This window comes from Aplidium turbinatum, chromosome 1 (assembly GCF_918807975.1).
Source record: "Aplidium turbinatum chromosome 1, kaAplTurb1.1, whole genome shotgun sequence".
In the NCBI taxonomy this organism is placed as follows: Eukaryota; Metazoa; Chordata; class Ascidiacea; order Aplousobranchia; family Polyclinidae; genus Aplidium; species Aplidium turbinatum.
Genome location: NC_137472.1, coordinates 35,991,936 through 36,001,753, shown reverse-complemented (window position 1 = coordinate 36,001,753; position 9,818 = coordinate 35,991,936). Strand labels below are relative to the sequence as shown.

The 9,818-nt window shown below is 37.8% G+C and overlaps 1 protein-coding gene across 1 annotated transcript; it reads left to right on the top strand.

Moving 5' to 3' along the window:
* The first annotated feature begins 216 nt into the window (after positions 1 to 216).
* LOC145776827 (gap junction delta-2 protein-like) lies at positions 217 to 8,510 on the top strand. Its single transcript, XM_082588051.1, has 5 exons — positions 217 to 448; positions 843 to 1,393; positions 2,195 to 2,369; positions 6,337 to 6,487; positions 7,598 to 8,510. The coding sequence occupies exons 1-5, from the start codon at positions 305 to 307 to the stop codon at positions 7,873 to 7,875; spliced, it is 1,299 nt and encodes a 432-aa protein (XP_082444177.1). The 5' UTR covers positions 217 to 304; the 3' UTR covers positions 7,876 to 8,510.
* Positions 8,511 to 9,818: the final 1,308 nt, after the last annotated feature.

Sequence of the window (9,818 nt, the reverse complement as noted above, 5' to 3'; positions counted from 1 at the left end):
TTTTTGTACCAGGTAAACCAACTTCTGGTTAGTGTCATGCTATAAATAAAAGATAGCCCAGTGCAAGCAAATTGTGACACTGTGACAGCTATCCACCAATCTGTAGTAATTTATCTTGACATACTAACGCAAAATTACTAATCTACATTATAAAAGACTGAAAAGATTTTTTACGTAATAAAATATCGAACGCTTATATCTCTCCGATTTAGCAAAAGTTGAGTTTACCTATTCATAAGATATTACGTAAGTAGCAAGTTCTGGTTTGTGAAAGTGTTGAAAGTTTGAGTCTCGATTGATAAACATGGCTTGGCACATTTTGCACGGTCTCTTGGAGCAAGTCCGAATTCATTCCACATTTCCTGGTAAACTGTGGATCGTGATGATGTTCGTATTCCGTATCGTGGTTGTGGCCAGAATAGGAGACAACGTCTACCACGATGAACAGGTAGGATCAACATTTTTCTTAAATTTTAGAAAAACCAGGGTTATCTTAAAATATAACCGTGAGAAAAACGTAAGTTAAAACCTTCTGTGATAATAATGTTTTATCTCACGTTTTTTACCATGAAAGAAAAAATCGCTTTTGAATTTTTGCTACGTTACTGTGCCCAATGAAAGTATTGTAACCGGCTGAATAAACCGAAAAATGTTGTTTTTACTACAGCATGACGAGAGGCTTTCTGTGTGATAGGCGATAAACAAATAAAAGACCAACGCTAGTTAAAAGCCTGTTAATCAAATGGATTTAGAAAATATCTTACTCTAGACAGCATTGTCAACCTATGGGCTGTATTTGTAAATTCCAGCCAGCTTTGTAATCCATGAATTTTTCTTTTCAGTCAAGTTTCATCTGCAACACATTGTCTCCTGGTTGTGAGAACGTTTGTTTCAACTCGTTCAGTCCAATATCACAGCTACGCTTTTGGTCGCTCATGGTCCTTGTAGTTTCTTCGCCTGGAATTTTATTCGTTCTTTATGCCGGCCACAAGATTTATCATGCGTGTGTTAAGTTTCCTCTCGATGGTGAGGAAGAAAAAGCAAAGACCTGGGACACCAGTAGCTCGGATCTGGGATCCGTCCCGCCCTATTATAATCCTCCCAGTTACAAAAAGAAAAGAACTGAGTCTTCCGGTTTTCCTGGTGCCACTGCTCCTCCTCTCTTTGAAGTGAAAAGATTGAACTCCAAAAAGAATGATCGCTCAGAGAAGTTTAAGGATAAAAAGTTGAAGGATAAGAATTATGAAAACAGTAAACAACGAAGTTTTCGCAATCGGTTTAATGATGAAGATAAGGATCTGCTGGAAAAGCGGAAAATATGCACAACAGACAGCAATTTACCATCATTTGACGAAGTGCGACAGCGTAGATGGAACCAGTGGTCAAATCACGCGTACGTTGAGATCGTAACATTATTTTCTTAAATCTTAAACATCTTGTAGAAAATTGTGTAACTTTCACAACTTGAACATGTTTTCACTTGGCCCATTAAAATGGTGATTTGCAAAGCATTGCTTTTTTCCATTCGAACACTCCTAGATTGAATGCGCTTAAGGCACCTTTGTAGTGTTGCACTAGTGCTTTGTTGGTGTTACTACTTGTAGTACTCGTCAACGTCGTCTGCAGACGTTGGTTAAACCAATGGAAAAATGACGGTTTTTGCTGTCTGGGTAGCTTCGAGGGGTTCATATTTAGGCTATTTTTGTAGTGACGTCCATCACGACTATGATAAGGTTTTGTGACGTAGAATTTGCGTGGGATAAGAAATAGTGACAAACTGTTTAGAAAGAGAAACAAACCAATACGCTCGTAGGGTTAAAAGTCTAGGTAGGTCATATTGAATAAATAAAATGTACGCTTTCGTCCATTGTCAGTGATAGAAAGATAAACGTATGGAAACAAGCATAAAGATTCTTGAACAAAAAAACAATGGTTACAAAGTTATGGTTAGCAACGTTATTTCAAATCAAGCCGGGTTGCCATAACTTTCTGGGCTTTTACCCAGCCAGTAAATCAATATTTTTTATGTTGATTCAACATCTTCAGACGAATCAATTTGGAAATAAAAAAGTGAATTGACGGATCCGTGGGAAATATTGGCAATTACAAATCTGCGTCATGGGATAATCTTTGAATTGTAAAAAAATCTTGGTCTACTGCTGCAGTTGTTTTAACTTGATTTTTTCAACTACAGCCCAAGGTCAGGATACCCCGTCTATGCAGATGCCCGAGGAAGAAAGGTGGCATATATAAAGGAAACAAAGCCTTTCGACGAACTTCAAGCAAATAAAGAAAATAAGAGAATGCTTGAAAATCCTCAGCTATATCGAGCTTACTGGTGGCACGTCTTCATTCGCACTCTTTTAGAAGTACGTTTTGTTGAGCAATAATATTTTATAGACCTAGGCTACTTGAGTTTTTGAGAGGTTAATATTGTGACGTATTTTCATATTGTTCAATCACCAAACTATAACTATAGCCAACATTATTTTTCTTGGTTTTAGAGAAACTGAATTTTTGAGAAAAAACATGACCTATATTGCTCAAATTTTGTTCTAACTCTTCTGTTTCATTATTTACCGTGTTTTAAAGTTTAAAATGTGACTAAAAATAGCGCAAGCTGAATTTTGTGGAAAGAGCATGATCTTCATTGCTCAAATCTTGTTTTTAATTCTTCTGGCAGAGCAAGTTCTGTGACTTTGTAGCATTTATAAATAAACGTGCGGAACTGTAACGTCATGTGGGGGTGGACAATGGACCTGATTTATCACAGCACATCCAATGAGCTAAAATGTTTATTTTATTTATCGCAGCACATAAAATAAACTTTTTTTCATCTCATTTCAGCTGGAATGTCGTTTGCAAAGTGCTGTAGATTTAACAAGTTCCGGTAAATCGGTCTCCTGTATAGGTTAAAACTTCACCTTTGAAACCTCGCATCAGCTTGGACAAAGCAAAAGTATTTTCACAGTCCTTGTTATAATTCAATACAAAAATGTCAAATCGCTCAACTTGTTGATTTTTATCTCGACCATTTATTTATTCTGCAATAGAAATCTGTGTTGACGTTTCGATTGCAAATACGTTGTCATGTCAAATCTACGTTTTGCATCAGCAAAGATATAATCCAAAAATAATAGATTTCATCATCCTTCATAATATTTTTGCTTTTTCTGTTAAAACCGATAGGCTATGGTCGTTAGAGTGTAAAATGTAAATAACATCAAACTTTCAGCCAACTTGACAACAATGCATGGGTTGTTACAGCACGCATGCAACTGGAAAATTAAATATAGATTTTGATCAACGCCAAATTTCTATACGGTGTTTCCTTTTCTCCAAGCTTAAATCGTTCAACTTGGTAAATATAATATGAAAATTGTGATAAAAGGGTTTTAAATTCAATACGTTTTTCAATATTAAAATTTGTAGTATTTATCTGGGCTTTACTTAAACATCAAATGATCTTTATGATATGACTAAATAAAAAAAAATGCTATTTGCATTGCAATATCAGTTTGGAAATATGACATCTATTTAATTTCAAGTCTTCATTTTCTTGCATAAAATGGAAGCAAATTAGCAACTTTTGCAATCTAAAAGGTCTACGCTGTATAGCTTGTTTATGTGCCAGAATTGCAAGGCAAGAGTATCAGTTCTTACCAAGTGCTATTTTTTATAAAAAGTATTACGGTACTATGCAAACCCACCACTAGAGCCTAATGAACTTAAGACGGGATTTGTAACCGAATTATTTAGCCAGTCCCGATTAAGTTTGCATCGTTTTGCATTAAGAGGTCCCTGAGCAGCACTGCACAAGCCTATATAGGCTGGTAACCACACGTGCCATGACGAGTTATTCAAGTGTGAATATGTGATGCATGACCGGCCTATGATTAGCAGACAAAAAGGAAAGATACGTTCCATACTAAAATGCTTGGAAACGACAGAGAAGGCTTCAATGATGCTTGAACTTTATTGAATTGAAAGCTGAGGTGTGGCAAAGATAGTAATTTATGAAGTGACGTGGTTCCGTTAAAGAAATGATCAGAAAACCGACCCTAACAAATATTTAATATAAGGTTGCAAAAGCACACATTTTTCTTTGTTTGCTATTGAAATTTGCAATGCATTTAAGAAATAGTTTTGGTTCAATATTGCAATGTTCACAGTTTGTTGAATATACGCAAAAGAATACCAGCAGTTTATTAAAAACCTAATATTGCAAAGCAAATTAGTGCTCAGCCTTATGTTGGCAGCCAATAAGATTCCGCTCATCTTATTCTGAATTTGTTTTGGTGACATCGTGTTGTTTTGATAAGACGTGCTCTAAGTTGCTTACCCAACTAGCCTATCTAAATATGGATCGAGAAAAGTGGTCACCCAATAGAAAGGCACGCTTCATTTCCCTTTTCCATTAAGTTAGATATTAATAAAACATTGAAATACCAGTCACACAACCACCCAGAGCGTTAAATAAATGTATGCTTGAGTACTTCGCTGTTTATTGCTTTTCAAATGTGTGAAACGATTTGATAAAGACCGCAGTTACCCATCTTGTAGGCTAGTCTCCAATACCGTCATTTCTAATAATAATGTTATGGTTTTATTTATTGTCGCTCTACAACAGCTAAGGTCTTTTAGCGACAGGGCTCATTTTTAATTTGTATCAGGTTTACGATGTTATCACATTATTACCCGACTCATTCTCACTGCGCTAAACATTTCCTGGAATGGAACCAAACTGGCACACTGTATCAATCCCACATACCTCGGTGTCAAATTAGATAGGTCCCTCACATACAAATCCCATATCGAAAAAGTAAGAGCTAAGGTGGCTTCTAGAAACAATATTTTGCAAAAACTCGGAAACTCTGATTGGGGTGCCCTCCCTGACACAATACGGTCAACTGCTTTAGCCTTATGCTATTCGGTTGCAGAATATGCTTGCCCAGTGTGGGAACGCTCAGCACATGCCAAGAAAATTGACCCCATATTGAACCAAAGCTGCCGTCTGATTACAGGTTGTCTCAAACCAACCAACATCACGTCGCTGCACATTCTGTCTGGAATTGCTCCCCCCAATATCAGAAGAAGCGTGACCAGCAGAAAGGAAAGATCTTGTCAGGACATAGATTTGAGACACCCACTGTATGGCCAAACTCCAGCACACAGGCGTCTGAAGTCAAGAAAAAGTTTCCTTGCTTCAGTTGTCCCATTAGGTCATGACGATGTCGCCGCCAATGTGCGGGTTCAACTATGGCAGGAGAGACTGGCAGCCGGACCGACATTGGCCAATATGGAGCTCACACCCATGGAGAGCCTTCCTCCCGGAAAACGTGAACCGTGGAAGTATTGGCGATGCCTCAACCGCTTAAGAACTGGTATTGGCAGGTGTAAAACCTTGATGAGACACTGGGGGTATTCCATTGGGAGCACAAGTTGCAAATGCGGACAGGAGCAAACGATGCAACATCTACTCGAATGCCCTGACCTAAAAGCAAGGTGCTCTGCACAGGATTTGGCCGAGTTCAACGATAGAGCAAGAGCCTGCGTGATGCTCTGGGCTACGGCAGTGTGACACACGATGAAGAAGAAGACTGCGCTATGCAGGATAGAACACAATCGGTACCGTTTTTAAAGTCTTCGGTTTGACCCGACCTGGAATCGATCTCAGATCTACCAGCACCAGAGTCGAAGGCGAAACCACTCGGCCACTGAGCTGGTCCCCGTCATTTCTAATTTTGCAGGCTACTCGCAGATACTTACTTCAAGACAAGAAGTTACTTTATATGCCTATTCCAACTCCTGCTTGGCTTTTAATGAAATTTCATTGATTACATACACTAACCTGAAAGCTCGTGCGATGCCAAAGGCTGCGAGTTGTGGACTGCGGTTATAATGAAATGTTGCGGACCTGGAGCTACGTTTAGTTGCCAGCTTATCGGTTTGTAAAAAACTTAAAACGCTTCATCCCGGGAATTCATCAAGCCAAAACTGTATTATATAAACTCTATAAAGGAAATGACTATTTAAAATTTGTTTAACCTGAACTCGAAAGTGCAATAGATCTATTTGACTTTGCGAAAGGGATTGCAGTAGGCTAACCTTCTATTCAATCAGGTTCAGCTATTAGCTGCCTTTAGCTTTAGGCCTACTCAGAATCACTGATTCTGGTTGATTGACGTAGGTTAAGAAAATGTTTAGTTAGTTGTGTTACCAAACAATTTTCTTGCGGTACGTTGCCACATACCGGAGGTTTAACTTTAGTCTATCTAACGACAAATGCTGGTTACAATGTATTATATTTAACTATTGCTTCTGTTTGAATTGCAGGTTGGATTTCTTGTTGGTCAGTATTTTCTGTATGGGTTCTTTGTACCGGAACTGTTTGAGTGTACGAGATGGCCTTGTCCGAAAACGGTTGATTGTTTTGTGTCCAGGCCGATGGAGAAAACCTGTCTCATGTTTCTTATGTTTGGGCTGGGTAAGTGACTCTTCCAATAAGTTTTTACAAACATTAATTTGTTGCTGTTTTTTCCACTTGAAATTAAAGCAAGTGAATTTTGTTCATTTTCGACAAGTAATGAGTTAATAAAAATGTTTCTCGGACGAAACATATTTGCAAGTTTAGCTCAATTTAGGATAACTTTATTGAAATTAAATATCAACCCATTTTCGACAAGTGATGAGCTAAAAAATATGTTTCTTGGTGGTCTTAGGTTGATATTTGATTCCAATAAAGTTATCCTAAAGTGAGCTAAACTTGCAAATATGTTTCGTTCTTGTTGAAGCCTGTGAGCTTAAACCGAGGAAAGGGCTTTTCTTAAAAATATGTAAACCATCACATTACCTGATTTGACTCGAAAAGAAAACAATAAAAAGTTAGCTTGTAACCTATTATTTTGACCACGCACGTTCAAGGCTAAACTGAAGTTTTATTGGCCTGCATAGGCTGAAAGAGGTCACTAGGCTACAACAAAATGGCGGTTGCATTCTGAGAGACCGCTATTTGGAAGAGAAATTAAGCGTTTTGATATCTGCCTTCAACTAACGAGAGCAATAATTTATTACGACGATTGTTTTTCCTTCTTTTCGACTTCGATGTCGCTGCATATCAAACTGCTTTGTATCCCAGCCTACAATAGTTATTATATGCTTTGGAATTTCTTGCTCCTTGAATCAAGGGTACGATTTCCCTATCGGCCTATACGTTGTTGAAAATATCTGCTGTGGTGAAAACATACCTGTTCACCGATGGCAGGTGTTCCTTGGCCCAGTAAGACTTCTCCTGAACTAAGCAGCCCATGGGCGCCAATAGTGCGCACAATTTCTGTTCCTGCAAAAACCTTCTTATGGTAATTCAGTATTTTTCGTAAAACGCAAAGGCTAATATAGAAGCGCATAATATGGGTCTAGTCTCTAAACATATTTAGAACCCTACACACAAAGACAAAAAGTCTTAGTCTTGAATAAAGTGCAGGAAAAGCATTTGACTGTTCGACAAACTCTAGTAATTTGCTAAATAGTGCTTTACGATATTTTTGTAGTTCATAAATGCTATTAGTAAATTAATGGATGATGTTTATATGCGCAGGCGCAATATCGTGTGCTCTTAGCATCGGAGAATTTTGGACTTTGGGTTGGGAAAGGTTCAAGTATGCTGTTTGTTGCCGAGGACACAAAATGACGTACGAAGAGAAAAGGATACGATTGGCCAGACTAGAAAAAGGATCTAAACACAACCACGACCACCAAACTCATTATCAAAAACCTTTCAAAGATGAAATCTTAACCGTTCGTCCCGGTGGTAGATTTACGAGTGAGATCAGCCTCGATAGCTTCAGCAGCGAGACTACAGTCGAAAGCGTGTGATTCTCAGGTTTGGCTTTGCTGGTTTTCATGAAAGCTTCATTGGAGCGAAGCCGAAACAAGCAAGGATGGCGCTGTGCTGGCGGACAACTTAATTTCTTGATTTTTATGCACCTTGTGTTGTGTACAATAAACAGTAGGAAAATTGCAAATTATGGATTTTTTAGACAACGAAAGTGTCCACTGTACCATTACAAAACTTACTAATTTTATATAATTTTATTTATTTTTAAATTGCATAACCTGTTCATTTTTGCTTAATATGTTTAGGGTAATCGCATTTCTTTTTCTTCAATTTTAGCTGAATTTTGACTAAGCTTAAATAACACGAGGAAAATTTGCAAGTAAACAAAATATAAAAATTTACTAAAAGTGGTTTTAAAAATTGTATAAAAATAATTGCATTTTCAACTTGTTAGTTTTAGGAAAAGGCAATGTCATCATCTGAAATAATGAAGTAATCTGATAATAAGCAATCGCTCTAGAGATTATTTTAATTTGCTTACTTTCATCCAGAAAACGCTAATTCCTAAAATCGTATCATCTATTACATGATTTTTTTCACTGTAGTTTTTAATGTGTTTTCTGGTGTAACAACAGTCTTCCACATGCTTTGTGATAAAATAAATCAAAACTTTCTCAAACATTGTGTTGCAGAAGAATTGTAATAGCCTATCCAGTAATCCACCACAAGAACAAATACAATCAGATGGTTGCGGCTAGTAAAAATTGCGAAATCAGGAAGAAAACCATATTGTTTTGTCATGTTAGATAATGATACGAATGGTCGAAACGCTGTATCAACAAGAGTGAAAGAATTTTTAGGGTTTGTAGGTTAAAACGTAGTAGCCTCTCAGAAAGCCACTTCATCTGGTCCTGATCTTTACTGGATTTGAACCAGATAAAGTCCCCGACTGGGCTACTCCTCAGGCAAACCAACTAAATCCCGAATGCAATATAGGCTACTTGTGGACAGTGGATTGCATTCGTAGACTGCATTGCATTGCTCACTAAACCAACAATTTTACGATTTTTTTAACCAGAAAACGTAATGTTGGTAACGCTTACCCGACAATCCTGTAGCCTTGATGATTTTTAGCCTTTTGTTTCTACCGTGTAAAAGTAGATTGCGAAAGCTTTACGTAGCTTCATGCAATTTCAACCCTCCCCCCACTTTTTCTAGTCTGGCTAATCGTATCCTTTTCTCTTCATACGTCATTTTATGTCCTCAGCGCAACGGATAAAGCGTTGGCTTTCCAATTATGCATTTATGCAAACCTGGTTCGACTCCCGGCTTCAGCTGGTTGTTGAAAAACACCGCTCACTTCTACCCAGGGTGTAATAAATTGGGTGGGTGCAGTTGCTGAAGTAAAGGCGGCCGAGAAAAACTGGCCACCCTACTCTCCTTAGTGCCGAAAGCTTAGTATAATGAGAACCTTATCTTCTCATTCCCCAAAGCTCAGTATCTGAGTATGGGACCTTTACCTTACCGCACTCTATGAAAATTTTCTGCCACTGGTTTCGACTTTTCGACTTGGAGTCTCAAAGCGACTAGTGTGATCATATAACAGAAATACCATTAGTAAGCTATATCACTATAAACTAACACATTTTGGAAGCTCTGTTTTGGAATACCACATCACAAAATTGGTTTTAGCTTTTATGATTAATTGACTAGATCAGCGCTTCCCAAACTTTTTTGCTCGCGACCCCTTTCAATCTCCTAAAATTTTCCGCGACCCTTCATGGTAAAAATGATAAGCCGTGCGAAATATAGCCTACATTTGTGATATTTATGGAATGGTTTAATTCGAATGAAAACTAAAAACAACTTAACGATACTCGAAGCCTACCACTTTACATTTTACAATTTACACGTAGCCTACAGGAAAAAAAAAACTTAAAACCAAATACATTTATTCAGTGTGATGGATGCGACCGCTTTT